Genomic DNA, 25,554 nt, shown 5'->3' with positions numbered 1-25,554 from the left:
TTTTCGTTACAGATGCTCCTGCTAACCGAGCACCCACGATTTGTCCTCTTTCGAAGTCTGACAGGTCGCCCATTTCACCGTCTGATTGTTAACACCGTCGCAGAACAAAGCGAGTAGTATACTGAAATATAAACTAAAACGGTTACTACTTCTTCTTCTAAATTATGACCTGCAGTGCGATTCTGTAACTCGTTATTGGAGTTAACGACACTTTCGTTATCGTTGCGCAGCTTTTATATACCGTAGAAAAGCTGCGCAACGATAACGAAACTGTCGTTATCGTTGCGCAGCTTTTGTATACCGTAAAAAAGCTGCGCAACCATAACGAAACGAAACTGTCGTTGCGCAGCTTTTCTACGGTATACAAAAGCTGCGCAACGATAACGAAAGTGTCGTTAACTCCAATAACGAGTTACAGAATCGCGGTACTGTACCGCGATTCTGTAACTCGTTATTGGAGTTAACGACACTTTCGTTATCGTTGCGCAGCTTTTGTATACCGTAGAAAAGCTGCGCAACAATAACGAAACTGTCGTTAACTCCAATAACGAGTTACAGAATCGCACCACTGGAGAGTTAACTCCTTTGACCAGTCATAAGGGTCACAAACATTATTTCAGGACGCTAGTCCACAGGATTGGTAGTCATGACTTAGAATCTTCTTTCAACATGCTTCAGAAAATCAATCAAAACCTCAAAGGCATTCCTGTTACTACTAAAGGCAATATCAGTGACACATATTCAGTGGCACATCAGCGTCAACTCGTATAAGGTTCAGTCGCAACCAATCCGAGTGATCCGAATGGTTCGGACATTCAAAAAATAAATGTTCAACGGATGTTCAACTCAAGCAAACCGCAACTGCACAAGGCCGCATCCACTAGATTTTTTTCCGCCAAATGTTAGACCACATCCAAGTGATGCGAAAGTATTCTTGCAATAAGAAATAAGGTGCTTCTTGGCATTTCCAGGAGGTTATTAAACTATGGCTCAGTAAGTTTAATTCGGGTTGAAATATATCTGTATCCTTTAAATTTGGCAGACACTCTCAAGTGAACAATTGCATTCTCCAATGCTTCAGTCCTAAATACGCGTGTATAATTGGAAACGAAGGTAATCTCCTTAATTAATGCAGATAAATTATCTCCAACTGCTCCCTCCTTGGCAAGTAAATCCACTGCCTCATTTCCAGGAATGTAATGATGTCCCGGAATCCAGATAAACGCAATCGTGATAATGGCTGCATTCAGCAGACTCAACAGTTGGACAACATTATTAGATTTTCCACTGAATCTCGCTCCTGATTGGTAAATACTTCTAGGTCTGTGAAGAATCTAAAAGAATGCTCCAATTACAGACAATAATCATTAAGCGCTCACTGATCATTTTGTTCTACTGAACGCAGCCATTGTGCAAATATAAAGCCCTAAACACAATGCCAGGCAACAGGCAATAAGAATAAAAATAGACCAATCACAATAGATTATTCTTGTAATAGTCGATTGTGATTGGTCTACTTTTATTCTTATTGCCTGTTGCCTGGCATTGTGTTTAGGGCTTTAAGAACGGTTACTACGTAAAGTGCGCCACATATACGCGCCGCACCGTTCATACCTTGGCAGGGGGCTCAAGATAAACAAATATGTAATATTTAGCATGGTGTTCACATTATTTTGTCCATCCCCTATATATACATACATAAATATACATTAATCACAGGCGATATTAATTGTGTAACATTATATATATAAAATAGAGTAGTATTAAAATTAGATAACTTTGTGTATGCGGGAAAAATGATATGTGAAGAAAAGCTTTTAAGAAATGAAAATTCTAGAAACATTTTATTTATATGCTGCTTTCTTGAATTATATTTGTATGAATTATATTCATAAAATTATTTTTTTTACCATAATTATTTAACGACAATGAATGAAATAACTGAGAGAATTATAGCATAGACACGAACCAACCGACTTGACCGATAGTGCTAATTGATGTATTTTATATTTATTTCTTCAGAGGGCACTTCGGAAAAAGATCCAAGAAACACTTATAGCATACTACTCTTAGATTTCTCTTTGTACGTGAATAAATACAGTCTTTGGTTCGCCTCCGTAGTAATTGGATGTAGTTCTTGTAACTACGCATAATTTTTTAATCGTGAGGACTGCGTACGCGCTGTCCCTGTTTTTCTTTTTACATCATACTACTGGAAAGTGGCGTATGGACATTGCTGCATGCAGTCCGAAGCCATATAACGAACTGAACTGAACTGTGAATAAATACAACTGATGCTAACAGGTCTTTTGTTGGCTTCCGAAGCAGGTGAATATGGTTTTGTCGTTACGAAACTACGCATAATATTTTTAATATTAGGGACTGCGTGGTCCCTGTTTGTACCACGCTTCTTCGCAACATTCTAATTTCTATTTTCATACTTCTCATTAAATAGCGTTAGAGTGAAACCTTAACTGGTGCCTGTAGCCAGGATTCTGAGAGAGAGAGAGAGAGAGAGAGAGAGAGAGAGAGAGAGACAGAGAGAAAGAGAGAGAGAAAGAGAGAGAGAAGAGCGATCGTAAAGAACGATAACCAGTATTTCTCTCATATTGTAGAATATATATTTCATATTTTACAAATATAATTTTTGTAAAAACTACCAGTGAAAAGCTAAATAAATTATTGTGGACAGGTCTACAATATACATTTGTGACTGTAAGTTATTTTATTATTATGATACTTTTTCTTATACATTTATATTAGTTTTATATACTATGTATATTGTGAATAGCAATGTAAGTAGCATTATGAACATATCTAATTGCAAATGCTGCATAATTGCATAGAGTAATTTATTATGTAACATAGTCTTAACAATATTGAATATATGATACTAATATAAACACCAGTAGAACAAAAATATAATATTAATAGTTCTAACATTATAATATACTTTATAATGAATTCCATTATCAATTATATTCTATGTAAATTTTAGATTTATTGACATTACATCATGGGAGATATATTAACAAATGAACAAAAAGCATTCTTAGCAGAATGTGAAGAAGAATTTAAAGACCGCTATACAGAGAAGGATAGTAGTTTTATGGAAATCAAGAAACAAATATCTAAGAAGCCACCAATTATAGATCCTTGGTACAATAAACCACATAGATCCTACGACTGGACACGTCAAAATCAAAATAGACGTAATCATCATTGGGATCGTCGAAATAATGAAAGGAATGAAAAATGGGACCGTCATGCTGGTAAACATCACATGCATCAAAGACAAAGAATGTATTAATATAAAATGATCAACATAATTGTAAATTAAATGATATGCAAAATGATTCTAATTTAATTATAATTATTTATGTCTCCATAATGTAACTTTAGTAATAATTATTCTGTTACCTAATAATAAACAATAGTATACATATGATTATTATCGTCATTTAGATTTTTCTTCTCATTCCCAGCGATAAATATCTACATTTTCTTATTAATCAAGAGCCTATAATTCTAGGCTAATATATTTTTGATAAAAGATCAAGAAAAATTAGTTCAGAAATCTCCGCTTCGAGGCGCTACTGTCTGATACAGAATCGAGGCGTAGTACAAATCAAAAACTGATCAGACGCACCTCTTATCTTCAAATAGTACGACTCAATGATAGGCTGAAACAATCTGTCTATCGAAAAGAGCGATCCATTTGAAGCTTTATGAGCTTCAAAGCACTTTTATACGTGAATAATAACGTCATTACGCAGCTAGAAGTTTTGGAAATAACTAACAGACCGTACTCGAAATGACACGTGCATAGTACCATTACAGAATATTTACGATTTCATGTATATACTTGTGTTCCGTATAGCGAATTATTTCAGTAAAGCGACGGTCATTCTTATTAATTTTTAATCATGATAGCTTTGACTATGAAAAGTGAACTAATTAAATAAAAAATTAATTGTATATAAAAATTAGAATATAAAAATTATTCTTGCAAATATGTGGGCGGATACTATTCTAATAGTATTTATCAGCATATGTACAGCATTGTTAGGTGAAGGTAAAGTATCAATCAATTTTAATAAATATATATTGCTAAACTTAGGTTAAATAATATAGAAGAAGTTATGTATACATCTCTTTCTCTCTCTTTATCTCTATATATATGTATATTGAATATATATTAATATATTTCAGTATATCTATACATGTGCACAAAATATGGGTATATATGTTTTTTAATATATTTACTTTATTTATGTATTATTTAGGGCTGACATGGCTAATGGTATATAGGACCGAAAAATATCAAAAATTAAAAGCTGAAGTGGAAAAGCAGAGTAAGAAATGTAAGTTTGAGATATATTACTATAATTATGCAAAACAAATATATGCGCTATGAAATTTATATAAAATATTTATTAGTGGAAAAGAGGAAAGAAGCCCATGGTGATTCTTTGGATAAACAGCAAAAAAAGAAAATCGAACGTGAAGAGGAAAGATTGAAAAATAATAATCGAGATTTATCTCTAGTGAAAATGAAGTCAATGTTTGCAATTGGATTCGCCTTTACAGCACTGTTAAGTATGTTCAATAATATATTTGATGGACGAGTTGTTGCTAGATTACCATTTGTCCCAATCAGCTGGATACAAGGCTTGTCACACAGAAATCTCTCAGGCGATGATTATACAGAATGTTCATTTATATTTTTGTACATATTATGTACTATGAGTATCAGACAGGTAAGTTTAATATATTTTGTATATAATTAAAATGTATAAAATATTAAGTATATGCTTATTATTTATCGTTAGAACATCCAGAAAATGCTTGGCTTTGCACCATCCAGGACTGCAAGTAAACAAAGTGGAAGTATCTTTGGACCTCCTCCTCAGCAATTTAAATAAATTCAGATTTGAAGAATTACAGCTGGTGTTTAAAGAAATTATTATATACCTTATTGCTCAATTTTAGATGCTTACATATCTTTTATTGATCTTTATAATGTCAATTGTTAATTTTTCTTTGCATCCCATATTGAAATGCTTAAAGAAACATTTAAATGAACTTTTCAAATTTCCTCTTATTGTCTTCCATTTCTATATAATACGTTAAATACAAATAAAATGTAGATATTTATACTTTGTATCATTCATTAAAACATGTATTATATAAAATTATCTATTTATTTGTTAAATAACAGATTTAATAGTTAGGAATTATATATATAATATATAAGGGAAAGCATTCTAATAGAAATTAAGTATAAAAAACCATGAACTTTGGATAATATCAGTGTAAGATATTTCAAGTATATGTATGTAATATTAAATTTTTCATTCTATACAGTATTGTATAGTATATTATGTAATAAAGGATACCTTATAATAATTTGCAAAATCAATAGGCAATTTTAAAAAATAGAGTTGTTACTTGTGTATTTTCGTAAAGCAGCGCTTATACAACAATTGATATTATATACAAACATAATGATCAACCATATACAAAAGAGCGCAACCATTTATCTTATATGGTAAAAAACTTTATATATATATAGTATATATAGTGTGTGTGTGTGTGTGTGTATATATACACTAAATATACTAAATATATAATATATAGTGAGATATATGCGTATATATATATATTATATATTTGTTATACTACACTATACTAATGACAGTCTGATTTATGAAGAAATTATTACACGATTTTATACATTATTGAAAATCGGCTCGAATAATATCAAGTCGATCGGTTATAATTTCTTCTCTGCTTTAAATGATACAATACGACCCCTGTAATATTATCGCTATAGTTTCTACTCATTACGTATCAGCAGAACCTAAATTTAAGCCAGCTTATCTTTATTAAAATTAGCGATTCATAGATATATGCACTCGTAATATTTACAAGGAATCTACACGCAGAAATTATTGACAAAAGGTGTAAACTTGCCAATTTGAAGTTTGAAAATTTTGGTATTACACATACTGCTATTAAATATCATTACAATGATGATCCCACTTTTATTCCAAAATTCTATCGCTTTCAGTATGAAAAAAGCACAATATTATGTAACATAGTTTAAAATGTGCAAAATTCGAAAATATGTGTATATATATATATATATATATATATGCATATATATGTGCATATATATATATGCATATATATGTGTGTGTGTGTGTGTATGGCAGTCATATAGGACATAGCAACAGTTCTTCTATTATTTTTTCAGCTGTATACAACCCCAAAACAGAATTTTATACAATTAATTTCGGCAGTGACCACTCATAGGAAATAAAAACGCAGAAAAATGATATCAACATGATGACTTCTTCACTTGCAACAACGTGATTTCGGATATAATAAAAAATCTAAAAACAAAATTAAAGAATGATAACACTTTTTTTTAATCACAGCTTTTCACATTGTTCATGAGAACACTACGTTGTTCAACAGTCAATAAATTTCACATAGTTGCGTTAAATTCCCTCCTTCTTTTGGTTTTTTCTTTTTTGTTATGCATTCACATATTTGATATTGGATGTTGGAGAACAAGTATAAATCATTCTGTGTTATAGAGTGCGTGCGCTTATTTACGCTGGGAAAATGTAATTGTATTTACAAAATCTTCCAGGCTTATTGATAGTTAAATAAACGCGATATCCTACAATCCTATCTTTATACAACAAAACTTACACACTAAAAAATTGCACATCGAGATTTATCATAAGGAATAACTTAGGTATACGGATCAGTCCTTCCTTCTCGACATCGAGCGACGAGACCGATTTATCGTATTATTATAATTGCAATTACAACTGATGTATTCCTAGAGCTATATAGAACATTCAAATGGAGAATTATAAATTCCCATAAAAATAAATTAGAATATAGAATATAGCGTGTTCAAACCAGCTGTGCACCGTGGCCTCTATATGTTCAGTTTTAGCAATTTTCTACGATTTTTCTCTTGAGATGAGTTTTCATCGACACGTCGTCTCGGGTGAAGAGATGATTGTACGATATTATGTCACTTATTATATATACTTTCCCGCTAAGATATACAAGACTTCGTGGTACACGACGTTTCTTCGAGTCATTCGTGCACCGTAGCTCCGACATATTCGCGTCTATTTCAACGTCTCTAGGGATCTCTGTTGCGAAGATAAACCTTTATTATCGACGACACGTGGTAAGTGAAATTCTTGCGCAGCGCGATACGTCATTTCGAACAGGCTACGGTCGCCTGATACTCGTCCTGCACTTAGAAAGGTGGACAATTCACGCCAGGGTGAAGATACTGGCATTTGTCGCCTACCCGGCAGTAACCGTTTTTGGAAAATTGTCGGCACACTGGCGGTTGTTTGCCGTTTCCTCGCCAACCGCCACCACCGCCCCTCCAAACACCTCTACCAGGCCCTCCACCACGATACCAACCGGGACCACCTCGACCTCTGTTGTGCATAGGCACTCCCCTGGGTCCTGGGAAATTGGGTCCGGGCGGATATATCGGTCCCGGCGGACCTTGGAAGTTATTGGGATTCATATTATTGAATCCACCCATGTCCTCCGGGCCCATCATACCGTAATTCTCTTGCTGCTGATTATACATAGGTGGCGGACCCATCATGCCAGGAGGAACCATTGGTCCACCCTCCATCCCTTGATTGAACCCTCCTGGCATATTCGCCATGGGATTCATACCGACATCGGGTACCACGACTTTGCCGTCGCCTGTTCTCCAACCGCCACCGCCGGCTGGCATCGGTCCCGTCATATCTTGGCCCATAGGGCCCATGTGCGCAGGAGTCATCATCTGTTGTGGCATCTGCGATATGGGACCCATTGTCGGCTGTGGTCCCATAGGCGTCATCATCGGCTGCTGATTATGCGAGAATGTCGGATAATGGAACGTTGTGACTGCTGGCGGTTGGGGTGTCAATTGAGGCTTGGGTTCGGGCCATGGTACAGAAGTGAAGTCCTTTTCGCTCTCCTTGTTACCCGTGAGATCGTCCAATGGTATTACTTTCGGGTCGGACACCACGTGGTGCCGTTCCTCGTCCGGTTCGGCAGCAGAGTCCGGAATCCTGCGATTCAAGAACAATCGTTAAGAAAATCAAACGAGTTACATATAACGAAATTGATGTACTTGAAATATTTATCAAGATACAGAATAATATAATTCGATAAAAAAGGTCTGTAGTTGCTTAAAAATTTAATCAATAATGAAGAACAAATATATATAGATTCCATCATCGCAAAACATGTAAATATAAAAATTATAAAATTCCTCAGTAATGTGTATATACATACATGCTTCGGTTGAAGTAAAGTGCTTGGAGAATGCCCTTTTCGCGAGCATATTGGATGTCTTTTTCCCTGCTGTCCTTCCCTGGTTCTACTAACGGAGGCGGAAGATCGATAGGAATTAAGGGTTTCCACCTTGTCCTTTCTTCCATCAAATCCTCGTTATCTAATAAGAAAAATAATATTTCACATGTTACTTGTTTTAAATCAATAACTAAACATAAATAATTGCATCACATATACATACATAATTAGAGATCAATATGATACATTTAATGAGTGTATTCTTTATTTGTTGTGTGATGTGCATAGCTGTATCTATATATAAAATTAAAATACCATGATAATTAATAGATACATACTTAATTTCCTGGCCATCTGGAATGCTTCCCTCTCGTTTTGCTTCTCCATCTGCTTCATGTCGGTAAACGTCTTCGTCACATTGACCCTCTCTGTCTCATCTAACTCAAAGTAACGTATAGATTCCAGATCCGTCTTCCACTTTAAGACCTTCTTTGGTCCCTTGCGTTTCTGAAGTAGTAAAACACTTCTAAGTCCGTCTACGTATCGTTTCTCGGAATAAGAATTAACATTATCCTTCTTCGACGAATCCGAAACTATCGAAGATGCATCTTCCGGCGATTCGGAATCCTTCGTGTCCTCCACATCTTCCTCGGGTGTTGGTGCTACAAAGAAAAAGTATAGAAATATTAATATATTATATGGATAAAAGAAATGCGATTTTATCTGGCGGGTACAAACATCTCAAAAATGTTTTAGAAACGGTTAAAGAACTCTACTTGTTCTAGATGTCATCTAGATATCTCTGAGATGTTTTTCATATATATGTACTGAGTACGATTGTCTCTATGCACGGTATATGTTTTTCAAATAAAATGTTTTTAAATAACCGGTTAACAACATTAATTATTATTAATTAACGTTTAGCAACGTTGATACACTTACTGTTACTTCCGTCATCATCGTCCCTATTATCCTTGTCATCATCTATCGCTAAATCCTTCTCTTTTCTCACGTCTTCCTCACTATTTTCTTTTTCTCTTTGTTCTTTGTCATCTTCTATTTCCAACGTGTCTTGATAGAACTATAAAAGATAAATTTCATATTTATTGTTAATAATATTTTCAACAATGTACATATTCCTACACAAATGCTAAGATATCAAAACTAACATGAAGTGCTCTCCCTGCTTTATCGCGCGTTTTTCCTTTCTTCCTTAACAAATAATATACGTGCGCGGCTCGGATACGTCTGATATAACTTACCTTGAAATTTGGTTTCAGAGCAACCGGCGATTTATCCTCTGGATTTGAGGGCGAAGCAGGTGGTGGCGTACTCTCGCGATTCTCGGCAGTGGTAACTTCCTGCTTCTTGGCTTCTGAAGAACCGTCTTTCGTGATAGAAATTCTGCGTTTTCGTTTTCTTTGTTCTTTGCTCTTTGTAGACGCCGTGAGAGCATCCATGAACATATCACTCTCTTGCAGTACCATCGCTGGAAACAGAAAACAATGGAGTAATTAAAATTAATATCATATACAATGTAAGTAACAATTCGTAAATTGGAGATATATAAAATATATAGCTGTGTCTTTATATATCATAAGAATCATCAAAGAACAAAATATGTTAATATTCGATGCTAAGAAGTAACGCGTTACTTGCAGTTGTTGTATAACGGTAACGTTATACAACCGAATACAATCGTTATTTTGCACATGTAGAATAGATATACATGAGATAGGCGGCAATGAATTAAATACATAAATAAAAAAAATTCAAAACTTAGTGAAAATAGTAATGGAAAATGTGATGCCTTATTTGTTTTAAAATCATGATAACAGTAACGAGTTACTTTTAAAACATAACTTTTCTAATTCTGTTAACATTACACGATTAGAAAAAATATAAAAAGCTTATACATAAAACAGAAAATCTAGCTGGATCTGATTCTGAAAGATAAAAGATTTGATTATTAATATAAAATATATTATAATAGAAATATTTTCTGAATTAATACAACAGTCGTATGCACGAAAAATTTTGACAATTCTGACGTTAACTGTTTTATTAGAATGTACCTAGAATGGTAAGATTTTTTTAAATTGAAAAAAATATAAATTGTAATATAATTCAACTGCTTTCATTTTCCGATACCTGCAAATAAGAAACGGGTTTTTTATGTCAGTAATCAAGATTTTCATATTATACAACGATAACAATAATTTCCTGTTATGATAAAAATAGTTATTTTTTCAATATATCCTGTAAGAAAAAAATATTAATAAATTTCAAAAAAATTTTCCGTATTTTACATTCTGCATTTGTCCTACAACAGTTAAACAACAGTTAAAAATAAACAGTTAAAAATGAGTACAACAGTTAAAAATAATTAAAAACGATAATATTATCATATTTCAATGTTTTCAATTACACACAAACAAGGAGAAATTATACAAACATGGCATAAACGTGGAGGTTTCAAAAAATAATTCAGTATTTAAATATCTGGATTATATTCTATAGACTACCTATATAGACTATATCGTGTGTATCACTAAACTTATACTTTTCAAATAATAAATTAATCATTAAGAACCTATATGCATCTTTTTTTGATTAGTAATTTAATGGTTCTAGAATATATAATGAAAACAGCCGAATATAAGCATCTTTTTGAAACTTGAAACTTTGTAAACTGTTTTTAAACTACCTGTAAACTTTTATTATACTTTACATTTATAATACGCGATTATTTTCTTAATGATAATATAATGTATTTGTAGAATAAAAACGAACAAATATGGATAATTACGCGAATAAAAATTTTGCACAATTCCTAAAGATAAATGAAAATTAATCGTATCTTAATGTTATAAAAATGTATAAATTATAAAATAGATCTGCGTGATCTTTAATATTACATTTAAAAAGGTATTTAAAATATGAATTAATAATATTACTATTAAGATACGAATTAATAATTACGAATTAATAATTTGACATTGATTCTCAAGTCACTATAACCCAAGTAGAACAAAAAATCATGATGACATCAAAATGACAAGAAAATAACCGAATCATGATGAGAAAAAGTTTTCCTCATCATTTTGATATCATTTTGATGTCATCGTGATTTTCTGTTCTACCTGGGAATATCACCAATTCAAAACAAACATTAGGTATTATTTACATAAAATGATTGTATTTTATTATAAATAAAATAATTTATATTTATTCGTATAAATAAATATATATGTTCTATACACTAAATAATCATTATCAGTGATACATATACATACACATACACGCACACATATATAAACTTTTATTATAAATCAAATAATATTGCAATCAGTTATATTCGTAAAGAATTCGTAATAAAAGAATGTTGAAATAATTGTTACCGAACAATTGCATATAAATAACAAAAATTTAATTTTGATCTTTTTAATAATGAATAAATTAAATTTTTGTAATTTTTATGTCATAGAAATATTTTGTTTGAAAATATTTTGTCAGAAAAACATCTTCATGCCATAATTTATACGTTATGACAACCAAATATAACTCATATAATGTTTTTTTACAGTTATAATTTAACAAATAATTTCAAAAATTTGATTTTACTGAATTATATCAAAATACATGCAATTATCAATGGAATAAATTTATTGTTCATATGCATATTTTTTATCACATTTTTTATGAAACGTAGAATGGTTGTAGCACTTTTCACGCAAACGCTTTAATCAAGGAAGAGTATACGGGTTGTACATTTCGTTTTATTTTCATTGAAAAATTGATGCCTATGTTAAAATATGACATTCATTTGCTTCCTAAATTCCTTACGACTTTTGTTTCTGTAGAGCGTGTTTTATGCTTTAACGCCTTTAAAGATATACCCTGTTATTTACCGCCAATTATAAACAATGTACTGCTATAAAGCAAATAATTATAATCTCGCAAGTGTTTATCAGCTATTCAGCAACGGTTTCGTCAATATCGAGAGCAAAGAACATATATCTAAATTGCGTTATTACTTTATACAGATATACACTTCTTTCGTGCACTGTATACACATTGCATAAGTATAGTATAGTGTGTATATAATATATATAATATATATTTTTTTTCGAATGTAAACATATACCAATTATATTAATATATTTGTTTTCTTAGGATTTGTAGTTCTTTATAGTTCCGAGTTAACTTTGAAATAACGCTGCATAAATAATAATCAGCAAACAGATAATCAAAAAAATAATAAAATAATAAAGATAAATTATTTTTTTATGTTTCATTTAAAAGAACTGATCAAATACCTATATTTCAAACAAATTCGCTGTTAAATTATTTATCCTTTCCGCGTTATTTGATTAATTCTAATAAATTCTTGATACTGAAATTTGCAAAATATCGGGGGAAATATATGGTTTTATTGTCTTTTAAATAGTTTAAATAATGGAATTTAATATCAAATAAGATATATCATTTTTATAATGCTTGACTCTGTTAGCTTTTTCAGAGACATGTCGAGATCAATAATGATATTCTTGAAATATTCACAAGAGATGAGAAGTATTCTAAGCAGGCACAAAAAAAATACAACCCAATGTTAAATAAATAAATTGTATAGATAGAATTAGCAATGATTGTCTTTTTCATATAGATATCTATATAAATACAAAGTATCTTTCTTTACGGATCAATCATCTCTCGTAAAATCTCATATCACGCGCATTTCGAAACCTGTAACAAACATGATAATTACATAATGTACAGTCATTTAATATACGCGCGTGCAACGAAATATTCTTTTTGCCGTACTAGGCGAACAACTTTGACAGCGTGCATGAAAGCGGACGTCCCGCGGAAAGGAAGCGTCAAGTCCACGAGGTTGCGCAAAACCCGATGCGCACTGAACGGTTAGTACACACTGACAAAGCGCGGGACGTTAACTGCGATAGCATACGGGCGATGGACCACGTGCGTCGCCATAAAACGGTTGCAAAAACATTGACCTCCGCGCGAGGATACACGTGAACGCACGACAGCGCGTCTCAACCCTCGAATTCAGTCTTTCGTTTCGGATGAATCTGCGGCGAGCGTCCCATTCCAGGCGCAAAATCGGATGCGAAACGAAACGAACGTCGTCACCGTCATCGTCGTCGTTGGTCCAATCGGTCTCGCGTTTTTGTCACGCACCGTTTTATCCGTATTCTATTTTGGTTCCGGCACAGACGCGCGTCTGTATCTCGCGCCCGAACTTTAACTTTTTGATATCTCCTGCGATTTCTACAATTTTCGGCATATGAGGTCACAGCATCGTCGCCCCGAAATTTGTCGCGAGAACATACGTCACGGATAATCCAAGCGCCACGCGGAGCGCATATAAAAAAGTATCGATTGCTAAAATGCTCTAAAGACGATCAATTTGCCTCAAAATGTGATATGTAACCACGTAAATCGTCAAATCCGATTGTTGCGGCGACAAATTTCGAGAGAACCTCGGGGAGCAATGTTGTGAAGTTAATGAAATAAAATTAACCACGCTCGAGCCACAAATTTTGGAGTGCGATTTGCCTCTAAATCACCACTATCCCTCTGGTCTTTTGTTTCGATCAAGACGCGATCATTGACGAGGAAGCAGTTTCTTCGGCGGGCCGGTCAGAAACACGCCGGTTACAAGCTGTAAGGGGGTTTTGCTGGTCCTTAAAGGCCTTCTTGCTTGAGGACGTCGACGTGCAGCTTCAGAATTTGTGCACTTTCAGTAGTAGTACTTTCAATCCACGGGATCCACGTGTCATTCAGTGAAAAATGTCGCAGTGTTGCTCCCCTACGTACAATAACTTCTTGCGAATCTTTTCTTTCACTCGACCATTCGTGCTTTCTTCCGCTTTCGCTTTCTCCCCCCCCTCCCCTATCTTCGTTCTCTCCCTCCCATTCTCTCCCTCTCTTTCGCTCTATCTTCGTTCTCTCCCACATTCTCTCTCTCTCTCGCTTTCTCCCTATCAAAAGTGTCACTTGCCCCACGCAAATTTCAATTCTCTCTGATATATGCGTAAATATTTCATAAAAAAAGATTACAATGAAAATCGCATTTCGTCGAGATGCCTCGAACGATATATTTATGTTTCGATGGCAACATATCTGCAGAGTTGTCTCTATCATGTAAGTTAAAAAAAGGATAAGCCTGCTGTCCTCGTTAAAACTAATTATTCATTTCGAGAGACACGAATCTTAAGAATACTAATAAAACCAGAATTGCTTTTTTTCTTTTTTATCAAATTACTTCTTATATTCTGCATTTACGGTAGAAGAAAAAGAACAATCACCGAGAGGATGGAAATCTGGATGGGCCTACAGTACACGATTATTTTTGCTTCGTCAGCTTAAAAGCATTTAACAGCGAGCAAGAAGTATGTAGTATAGCAGAAACCCAAGAGTTAAATATTCCAGATTTCTGATAAAATTTATTTAAAATGTTTAAGTAGGGTGTACATGTATAAAGGGAAGAAATATTGGACAGACAAGACTTTGTGTTTTGTTGCCTTACCTAGTTAGAGTTTAGAGCTATTCCTGTGTGATGGCTCGATATCGATGCGTCACCCTGTCACACCGACGAGTCGGTGAGACTTCTGATACGAATATTTTGGTTCAACAGAAGAAAGCTACTAGTCGTATTTCTCCCGGTCCGCGTATGTATACAAGTATTATGTATACGTATATGTATATATAATATACACGATCCTCGTCGCACAAATGTGACACGGAATTAGAAGAATCATGCGCGAGTTCGCGCATTATGAATGAATATATTTTGTCGAAGATTACCTGCTGAATCTTCTTAATATATGAAAAACGCTCGTAGCAGAGTATTCCGATCCGATAATGTTCTTTGCTCTTCGTTCTTCGTTAATGAGATGTGCTAATTTTCGACGATCCGCATGAAATCCGCTAATTCTCCCATGCAGCAACGATCGTTACATCGGCTTATTATATCTTCTACAAGACACTAATAATAACTTTTGGGGAAAATATAAAGGGTGTAACTATTAAAGGGTATTATGCTAAGGAGATCTGGAAGAAATAATAAGTTAAAGATATTGTAAACAAATAAAGGTCCGATGCGGGACCATAATAGCAAAAGTGACGAATAAAAACTGTCGATAATATTCGCAATATGTAAAAACATCGCACATTAAATACTGGATCTGCTTGCGCTTCTCCTGGTACGATCCATCTGCAAACTCAATATTACAGAGTTAGTATTGGTAATGTGCAATATGCGGCGTGCCAATGTACAAAGTTAAACAGTCTATCTTTTGGCATCATTGATAAAGAGACAGATTTTACATGATAAATATACATTGAAAAATGATATAAAACAGAAAAGTAATATTCCTAATTGCAAAAATTAAGAAAACAGATATTGCATACATAAATATATACACATCAAAGATTATAATAAAAGCAACATAACATTCTCTCTTTGAGACAAAATATAGATGTCACAAAAAAAGTTTTCAAATAATTAATATATTATAAATTACCCAAATTATATAATAAAAACAAAAGTTATAAATATAAATATCGGTAATGTATTATAAAAATAAATCCGCTAGACGGTTGCAAAAAGATGTTTCATCAATTAAAAAAAACTTCAAAATTTTATATAAAATTTTAACATTTAACGCGCGCCCGTACACGTTTTTATATAACATTTGTATACAACAATGAATTATATTCTACATGTTGTCCCTACTATTTCTTTTTTTCTAGTGCATTTATAAAATATATTCATTCATATTTATTGAGAATATATTTATATACGACTTATATACATGTACTTCTTTCGAAAATGTATTTTCATCAGAGATATTTTCTAAATTATTATTTGCAGCTTTGTCATTAAGGAATCATGTTCCTCAATTAATGAAATTTCATGCAAGTCTGATATATTCTTACTTTTCTAATTGTTCCTAAATCTTAATTTTTTTTATTTATAGACTGTTTTATACTTATGAACATTGGCGATATGTTTACCTTTAGATTATGATAGATGTTATCTATATAAAAAATATAACAGAAAGATATTAATAAAAAGATTTGATGTAATAGGATACCAATATACTTACGTTTTGGTTTTGGTGGTATCAGCTTGATCCCGCCTTTTTTCTCCTCGGCCGGTGATGTCGGCGAGTCCAAAGACAGCTTCGCGCGCTTCTCCACCAGTGGAACGGTATCTCTTAGCGGCGATGGCCTCTTCAAAACGGGTAATTTTTGAGGTATGACCTTCTTGTCAACGACAGGATTCGGCTTCTTTGACCTCGGTGGCGGTGGCTTTACTTCTTCCTCTAGACCCGTGGATCGGAATTTTGAGTTGAACGTCTTCACAGTCTTCGGCCGTGTCATCGAGTCCTGACTATTTTTTCTACTCTCAATGGATATCGATATATTCTTCTTTTCGGGCATCGTGACAATCTTCTTCGACGAGTCCGTTGCCTTCTCTTTATTCTCCTTTGAGCTATCCCGTGAATCAGTCGAGGACTTTCTCCCGTTCGTATCGTTCGACTTTTCGTCCTCAGATCGTTTCTTCGGTATCTTGCCCAATTTGGAACTCAACGCCTGACCTTGCACCTTCTCCAGAGTCGCCTTATCCTTCTCCGCCTGATCTTTCTTCTGTTTCTCCTTCTCTCGCTCTTTATCTCGCTCAGATTTACTCTTATTCGTACTGTGCTTACTAGACGAACTAGAATGATGCTTATCTTTGTCCTTGGAAGACCTATCCTTATTAGAGCTGGAACTTTTTGAGCTACTACTACTAGAACCGGAACGATGACTGCTAGACTTATGAGAGCTAGCACGATGAGTACTGGAACTCGAACTGTGCTTAGAACTCTTGGACGATGAACTGTGATGATGACTACTACTTTTTTTGTCGGAGATGCTGCTGGACTTCTTTTCATCTTTTTTATGAGAGTCTCTATTCTCCTTATCACTAGACTTACTGCTATCACTATTAACAATGTCCTTAGAGTCCTTATTGTCTTTGTCCTTAACACTATCGGCATCGTGATTGTCCTTAGAACTAACTACAGTCTGTTTCACTTCACTGGATACATGTTCCGAATTGTTCAACTGTCTCGTTTCTACCACGTCATCCTGACCACTAATAGTACTAGCACTATCACTTTGCCGCGTTCTCTCCTCGATTTCCTCTGATTCTTCCTTCTTCACCTCCTGCTTGATCGAAAACGTAGTCACATTCGCAACATTTCCGTTAACTTCTATACCAGTGGTACTGGATGTATTCAGAACGTTGTTGATATTCGCAGGATCTGTTTCTACTTTCGCAAGAACCTGATTACCATCGCGAATAGTGATCTTGTAGACGGGAACCGACGACTGCGAAGATACAACAACAAAGGATTGCTTTTTACTTTGTTGCGTCGCCTGCTGCTGTATCTGCGCTTGCTGGGCTTTCCCGATAACTTGTAGTTGCACTGTTTGTGATTGTAGCCTCTCTTGTTGCTGCTGTTCTTGATTTTGTTGCTGGACTTGACCTGGTGTAGTACTTGCGGTAGATTGTTGAGTGAGCTTCAAGTCCTGCACATGGACGGTCGCGCTTTCGACAGCGTCTGCGTTTTGCTGAGCGCCAGAATAATGCTGTTGTTGTTGCGACGAAAGAACAACTCCAGTTTGTCCTCCAGCTATACTTGTCTGTACCGGAACTGTCATAATTTGAGCCGGTACAGAATTCGGCGCCGCTTCTCCCTTCACGATCTTCAACCATTGTTCGACCAGCCGACTGGCCAATAATCGTACTCCTTGATGACTACCCTCTTTCGACAAACCTTTGATCAATTTGGGACAATTATTACTCTTTAGCCGCTCAATGTCCACAGGGCAGAGTAATAGGAGTTCCAATAATTCCTGGATGAGGGCCCAATTTTTAGCAAGAATGCCATCCGTCAGCCATGTATGAATCAGATTCCATCCTCCAGCAGTCATAAACCTGTATAGTTGGGTTATAATCATTTGATTATATTTTGTATTATAAAATATTGTACTATATATTATATTGTATATGCAATACATTATGTATTGCACATTGTATTTCTTATCATGTTATTTCCCTTTCTGAATATTATCATAGAATAATATCATAGAGATATCTATAATATTATAGAATGTTATGTCGCATTATAAAAAGTACTATGCCAAGATTAAGTTACAAAGTTATCCTCATACGCAGTAATATAAGAATTAATTTTAAAGATATTAGAACTTATAATATGATTTTTAATAATGAGAAAATAATTATGCTTTTACAATTGTACTTACTTATTTTAAAGATTTCATATTTTTCTTACAAATTTAACAAATTACATTTAAATTTGAAAAATCAGGTATTTTTGTTTTTCTTTAATAATAAGTTTATAAATTATAAATAATTTTGAAATTGGTATAAGTAATTTCAAATTGGTTAATTGTCCCTTTAATTTATAAATTATAATTTATAAATAATAAGTGTAAGACTTGTATCAGTAAAAACGGTACAATGATAAGCACCGTCTAATGGTTCTAAGCCTTTCCTATTTATTCTTGCATGGTTTTTTCTTTTACGCAAATATATGAGAATTACATATACTTGTGCATCATTTCCACATGCTAAATGACAAATTTGAATATCAGAACAATAAAAATACTAGGAAAAGCTAATTTAATTGAAACTAGGATCTTAAATGGAACTTTTCTGGACAACTTCTCTTATTAACTGGTCAAACTCTATACATTTGTTCATTAATTTTAAACTAAACACTTACTGACTGAGTAAATCCGTATTTGTGGTTTTTAATATTTGTATATAAATGCATTTTGAAACAAGTTTCTTAGAAAACTTTGTCATTAAATTAGCTAATCGATGGACTTCTTCTTTACTTTTTATTCCTCCTGTTGGACCCAATAGAACACTGAGACATCTGAGTAAGGATAAAGGATCTATGCGTGGCTGAAAAAATAATTGAAGGAACATTCTTAACAAAATCACTATATAAAAACAAAGTATATTTTTTTACAACTTTAGAATTCAAAGATAAAACTTGCAATGAGAAAATGCAAGATATATGAATTTTACTATATTTTATATAAAGATACTTTGTTTATATAGTGATTATTAAGATAACTATAATTACAGTTATGTATTATACATGTATGTATGTATGTATGTACATAAATATATTTCATACATAATTAATCATTTGATCACTTGATTGTCTCAATACTATACTTGAAACATATTTAGGTAAAATTATACAATTTATATAAACAATACAAAAAAATACTATAAAAAAGCATATTAGTATATTTTTTTAATTTCTAAAGTTGAAATATAGGTAAAATTCTAAGAAAGGCACATTTTGCTTTATTAATCATTACATAAAAAACGCTTTTATATGCTCCTATAAAGTCAACCTTTTTTATCTATATGTTATTCTTTCTGAATATTAATGTTTTTTTACATTATCTAATCATAATTGTTGTGTACCGAATTACGAAAATTCATAGATTCAACATTATATATATTCATCTCGCGCGTGCAATAACTTGATAAGCAGAAAACATCTTAAAACGTGTCAGAAATTATGTGGCTTTCGTAACAGTAAAAATAGAGCACGAGGTCAAGGAAGATGTAAAGGTTATTGATCTCTTGCTACCGCCAAATACTTAGATGGCGCCGCGGCTTCTTGTACGGTCATGTAGGAAGCAACCACGCTTGAGCGACAAAATAATCAAATTACTCACCATTTTGTTGATATTCACGATGTTTCAGCACATTCTCCGTATCAGACATAAAATCACCGAGTATATCTGCAAAGAAACATGAAATATTTGACAATTATGTAGGGCGGTTTGCACGACTTCACATCCAATGCGCTTTCAACGCCATATTGCGTCGAGTCTAACGGTCGGGCACACAGAGAGAGAGAGAGTGAAAACGATGACGAAATGAGCGACAAGTATTTCTTCCCCTAAATCTCTCAATCTACGTTCCTCGATCGCGCGTTTAATCACAATTATATGATCCTCGACGAGACTAGGCCTTAATCTATAGTCCACAAGCGAGACTCGCGAGAGTCATAACGTACAATATTGAAGGCAAGCTAACGTCTCGAGTGTCCCAATTATTCTCGAAGGAACTTTTGCCTACCTAGCCTGTCCTACGTGGACTACAATTACGCAAATTATCATTCTGTTTGTAAAATGAGCGACGCTATGGCGGCAGGTCGGGACGGGCTGCGATCGTCGAGATGCTCAAAGATACGAGGGAAGATGCGAAAATTTCTCGATTACGATGACCGATGCCGCTCCTCACTCGTCAAACTGCAGCAGAGCACAGAGCGACCATCGCGCAACGACCGCGCGCACATCTCATCCATCCGCCTCGCACCGTCGACCAATCGTAACTACGAACGCGCCTCAACGTAGGCCAATAACGGTCGCGTACCCCACCCGATTAGCTTCGTTTCGTTTTCCATCGTGTGACGTAGCTCCGTTCTATTTATGTACAATGTCGTGAAACTTACAAATTTCACCTACCACATTGTACCTTGGAACGAACACTTTTCTTTTTTTTTTTCTTTTTCAGCACTTGTACAATTAACTCGTTCAGACAGAACTTCTCTTGACTTTTGAATGGCACTTGTACGAATCGATTTTTCTCGCTTCTTACTGCGAACTTCAGCTCACGTGAAATCGTTAATTCACGTATATTAAGTTACGTCACTAAATCTCAAAGTTATCCATCTGGATACCCGAGCGTACACGCCCTCTCGTCGGCATTGCGCCGAGCCGCTCATAATCACGCAAACTCAGATCTCTCTAATATCTTTAAAAAAAAATGTAAGCAGTCAGAATTCCCTTGATTTTCGGTCGTAACAGCTCACAGAAAATTGACCGATATCGTTATTCTCGTCGAGGACTTGCGATTCTTTTTCTCTCGTATATTCTGCTTTTGTTGGAAAATAGGAAAGCCACTCACATCGGATAAAAATTAAATCCTTTTTATGGAAAACAAATGTTCACTGTGTGGTGCATAAGAAACGGAACATTTCCTATACATGACAACGACGTGGCCCTACGACTCGCTTGATGAATCCTGCTGCTGCGCATCAAGAAACGCTACGAGAATCCTTTTCGTAATCCGTACTTATTTTGTTGTCGATTTGTCATCTGCAATGAAACTTCGTTTAGAAACGATCGCCGTTACTGTTGAGTCCGTTCTCTTCTATTATTTCGCTCTATCGCTGTAAGAATTATTCTCCTAATTTATATAAGACGATGCTTACCCTAACTGCGTAAAATCTGCTCCACGTATAAACCGGAAGTGTGACAACATGGATGCGCTCGTTTTCACTATGAGAGTCAAGTGCGATACTAGCTCCTCACATTAAATCCACCGCAGGATGCGCGTTTGCTCCTACTGGCTCGCTCATGTACCATCTCTTTCTGAAATTACTAGAAATTCACTATTTATTTGTAAAGATTCTAGTGGAAAGTAGTAATATTTTTAGGAATTTTATAGTTGGTGAAATGCTCACATGCGAATCGATAGAAAATAATCTGTATGTCATATACACGCAGGCTTTAAACTATTATGCTGCATTAACATCTTCGTCCTTTGATATAAATATATAATTTATGATTTGAACAAATTTAATAATGTTAAATTATGTTTTTTATTACTTGTTACAATATTATATACATATTCTATATTTAAATGGTCAATTTAGATGGTCTGTTAGATTCTATGACGTAAAGAGTATGACACACATCATACGCACCAAGTCAATAATATTACTTTTCATGCAAGCAAAATAAAATATGAAATACTGAAAAGTACGACAATATCTCTTTTTATTTAATTAAGTTTATTATTGTATGTTATAATACAATTCATTTATGTTTAATAATTTCGTGAAAAATATAGATTTTTGGGCGACTCAATGGAAATAATACGTTAGTCAAATACCATGCGTTTTCTTGTCAATGACATATATATAATTATGCAATAAATAATATACTAATTTTTTAATAATATTCCGTAATTCAAATTCAGGAATTATTTATTTGGATACATTTTTCGTCATTATCGTTACTGTTAAAATTTTTAGGTTATTTAATCCGTGCGTGATCGAGTGTGGTTATACATATATTTGTATAAAATAACACAATTCTACATCGTGTGGTTTGACAATTTTTGCAATTATCTTACCGAACATGTCGATTTTAAACACGTTATATCGAATGGGAACATTAGTACGAGCGAACTTACCTTATAAAGTAAGTCCGTTAAATAGTAGATCATAAGATAAAAAATAATCTTCCCTAGGAATAAATTATTTGCAGTTGGATCCAGTAAGATCTATTACATATTCATTTATACGTTTTACTGAAAATGCTGAGAAAGAGGACACTCTGCAAGATACAAATGCTACTGAAGACAATGAACCTATAGTTACTCGCAAACAGGTTTCAGTGGAAACAAGTATCAAGTATATGACAAGTGATGGTAAATAATTCTTGATATACTTTAACATGGGATCATCATTTTGTAAATGTAAATATAAATATTATTATTGTAAAACTTAGCTTACAAGCAAACTTATGGGAATAATCCAGTATGGAAACTTTATAAAAGAAATCATAAAGGATTGTTTCCTCCTACGAAAACAAGAAAAACTTGTATAGTAAGTATGGAAGCTTATATAATATGTATTACATTTATTGTAATATTCTCAAAAACATTTTGTAAAATTTAGAGAAAAGATAAAATCTGTGGAAATCCTTGTCCCATATGTAGAGATGAATATCTTATATTAGATCATAGAAACATCAAGTTACTTGAACAGTTTATCGATATATATAATGGAAATGTTCTGAGTTACCAGTAAGTACAATGTACAAATTTTGTCATTTTAATATTTTTATGTTATCTATTTATATTATATAACTATTTATGTTTTAATTTTTACATAAATGTCATTTAAATATTCTCAGAAAAACAGGTGTCTGTCAAAAGAAGCACAAGGAACTTTTAGTTGCATTAACTAAGGCTAAGGATTATGGTATCATCACATTTGATGTTGCTATAAGGCAGTATGATTATTCAGAATGGCAGCAAACAAGTAACAAATAATCTTTGATTATTAATGTCATTGTTTGCTCATTAAATGGATATAACTGTAAGCCATAAAGAAGAAATGGAATGCACATTTGCTGTAGTGGGAGGTGGAATTGCAGGAGTATCATGTGCTGAAGGATTAAGTTTCCTTTATCCAGAGGAAAGCATAATTTTGATCACTGCTAGTCCTCTGGTGAAAGCTGTAATGAATATAGTTCCTCTTGGCAAAACGTTAATGCATTTTGACATAGAAGAAAAAAGCGCTGTAACTTTGGGTGACAAACACAAAATGTTACAAGTTATTCAAGATACTGTAATCAAGATCGATACGATCAAGAAGCTTATAGAAACTCGCAACAAAAAGATCATCAACTTTAAAATGCTATGCCTTTGTACTGGCGCGAGTCCTAAATTGATAGCGGAAAATAACAATTTTGTCATAGGTATTCGTGATACAGAGTCCGTAGTGCAGTTTTCTCAGAAATTAAAAAATGCCAAAAGAGTTATTATCATCGGCAACGGAGGAATCGCTACCGAAATCGTGCACGAAGTAAAAGACGTCGAGATAATTTGGGTGATCAAAGACAAACATATTTCGGCTACCTTCGTCGATCCCGGAGCCGCCGAATTCTTTTTGAATAAGATATCCAAGTCCAATACATCAGAAAACCTGACTAAGGATGTACCGACCAAAAGAATGAGATATGTAATATCAGATAGCACACCGATTAAAAACGGAGCCGCTCTTGGTCCAGATTGGCACAGCAGTTTTGACATGAGTGGCACACTTGTTGAATCCACAAACATACAAGTTGAATACGAATGCGAAGTATCAAGATTATTTACTCCCGACGAACAGAAACTACTTGGTTCTTCTATGGAAGAATGGCCGATCTATGTGCAACTAACGAATGGAAAAATTATTGGATGCGATCTTATTATCTCGGCCACAGGTGTCATTCCAAATTCCGACATATGTGGACTGGAAAATCTCGAGAGAGGAGAGGATGCTGGATTATTAGTAGATTGGAAGTTGGAAACTTCGCAGAAAGATATTTACGCTGCTGGAGACGTGTGCACTGCGAATTGGCCAAGAGCGAAACATTGGTTTCAGATGCGGCTCTGGACACAAGCTCATCAGATGGGTCGTTACGCCGCGAAGTCGATGGTCTCGCGCTTAAAACATGAAGATTTTCTACAAGATTTTTGCTTCGAACTCTTCACTCATGTGACCAAATTCTTCAATTATAAAGTTGTCCTACTCGGTTTGTACAATGGACAGACTTTGGGAAAAAATTACGAGATACTTTTACGGATCACTAAAGACCAAGAGTATATTAAAATTATTCTACAAGATGGCAAGATGCAAGGTGCAGTGCTCATTGGAGAAACGGACTTGGAGGAAATGTGTGAAAATCTAATACTCAATCAATTGGACTTGAGTATGTATGGAGAAGAACTGTTAAATCCTGATATCGACATTGAAGACTATTTCGATTGATGAAATATTCATTTTTTTTTTATTAATGTGCATTACATTTGTTTGTAAATGTGGACGTATTGAATTTATGCAATAAAATTTAATTCAACATGGATATATCATCAATTTTCATTACATTTTGCCTATAAAGATTTATTGTCACTTATGGCACATAAAGATACAAATAACTTTACAAAATCCTTATAGTCTTTATAATTTTGCAGTCTTGTATAAACATAAATTTTATTTATATAGAAAATAAAAGATTAGATTTTAACTTTTAAATTGGAAAATTTAAAGCTTACTCTCGTAACGAATCATGTGGAATAATATACTGTTAATCAACTTCGAGTTTACATACACAATATACAATTTGCATTTTATAAATTATATTATGTATTCTTTGATCCACTGCTAAAATGTATACTGTGCACATGGATTTATTATATCTTAAAATTTTATTCCCGAGCTCTCTCTTTCTCTCTTTCTCTCTCTCTCTCTCTCTCTCTCTCTCAATATAATTGTTTAACAA

The 25,554-nt window shown here is 33.8% G+C and overlaps 5 protein-coding genes across 7 annotated transcripts; 4 read left to right on the top strand and 1 right to left on the bottom strand.

Moving 5' to 3' along the window:
- Window positions 1-2,097: 2,097 nt before the first annotated feature.
- Window positions 2,098-3,445, top strand: LOC105192203 (RNMT-activating mini protein). The gene is made up of 3 exons (XM_011156167.2): window positions 2,098-2,328; window positions 2,456-2,715; window positions 2,999-3,445. Exon 3 carries the CDS (start codon window positions 3,017-3,019, stop codon window positions 3,308-3,310), a length of 294 nt encoding a protein of 97 aa, XP_011154469.1. The 5' UTR covers window positions 2,098-2,328; window positions 2,456-2,715; window positions 2,999-3,016; the 3' UTR covers window positions 3,311-3,445.
- Window positions 3,446-3,699: 254 nt separating this feature from the next.
- LOC105192202 (calcium load-activated calcium channel) lies at window positions 3,700-5,113 on the top strand. Its single transcript, XM_011156166.3, has 4 exons — window positions 3,700-4,075; window positions 4,287-4,364; window positions 4,441-4,760; window positions 4,833-5,113. The coding sequence occupies exons 1-4, from the start codon at window positions 4,015-4,017 to the stop codon at window positions 4,923-4,925; spliced, it is 552 nt and encodes a 183-aa protein (XP_011154468.1). The 5' UTR covers window positions 3,700-4,014; the 3' UTR covers window positions 4,926-5,113.
- A 1,077-nt stretch (window positions 5,114-6,190) lies between these two features.
- On the bottom strand, window positions 6,191-21,831 carry PNUTS (Phosphatase 1 nuclear targeting subunit). Of its 3 annotated transcripts, none has more exons than XM_011156165.3 (10): window positions 21,708-21,831; window positions 20,570-21,591; window positions 20,164-20,229; window positions 19,185-19,369; window positions 16,494-18,373; window positions 9,621-9,847; window positions 9,301-9,439; window positions 8,697-9,020; window positions 8,341-8,500; window positions 6,191-8,114 (listed from the first exon to the last, which is right to left on the bottom strand). In XM_011156165.3, exons 3-10 carry the CDS (start codon window positions 20,164-20,166, stop codon window positions 7,292-7,294), a joined length of 3,741 nt encoding a protein of 1,246 aa, XP_011154467.1. In that variant the 5' UTR covers window positions 20,167-20,229; window positions 20,570-21,591; window positions 21,708-21,831; the 3' UTR covers window positions 6,191-7,291. The 3 variants fall into 3 exon arrangements, with proteins under 3 accessions (XP_011154467.1, XP_025159409.1, XP_011154465.1); XM_025303624.1 differs by having other exon boundaries at window positions 20,959-21,591; XM_011156163.3 differs by having other exon boundaries at window positions 21,401-21,591.
- Window positions 21,832-22,487: 656 nt separating this feature from the next.
- Window positions 22,488-23,610, top strand: mRpS18B (mitochondrial ribosomal protein S18B). Its single transcript, XM_011156161.3, has 5 exons — window positions 22,488-22,701; window positions 22,768-22,930; window positions 23,011-23,108; window positions 23,181-23,308; window positions 23,419-23,610. The coding sequence occupies exons 1-5, from the start codon at window positions 22,639-22,641 to the stop codon at window positions 23,555-23,557; spliced, it is 591 nt and encodes a 196-aa protein (XP_011154463.1). The 5' UTR covers window positions 22,488-22,638; the 3' UTR covers window positions 23,558-23,610.
- On the top strand, window positions 23,554-25,137 carry Pyroxd1 (pyridine nucleotide-disulfide oxidoreductase domain 1). Its single transcript, XM_011156162.2, has one exon. The coding sequence runs from the start codon at window positions 23,592-23,594 to the stop codon at window positions 25,041-25,043; it is 1,452 nt and encodes a 483-aa protein (XP_011154464.1). The 5' UTR covers window positions 23,554-23,591; the 3' UTR covers window positions 25,044-25,137.
- Window positions 25,138-25,554: the final 417 nt, after the last annotated feature.

This window comes from Harpegnathos saltator, unplaced genomic scaffold (genome assembly GCF_003227715.2).
Source record: "Harpegnathos saltator strain DR-91 unplaced genomic scaffold, Hsal_v8.6 scaffold56, whole genome shotgun sequence".
NCBI lineage: Eukaryota > Metazoa > Arthropoda > Insecta > Hymenoptera > Formicidae > Harpegnathos > Harpegnathos saltator.
This window is presented reverse-complemented; position numbering and strand designations above follow the sequence as displayed.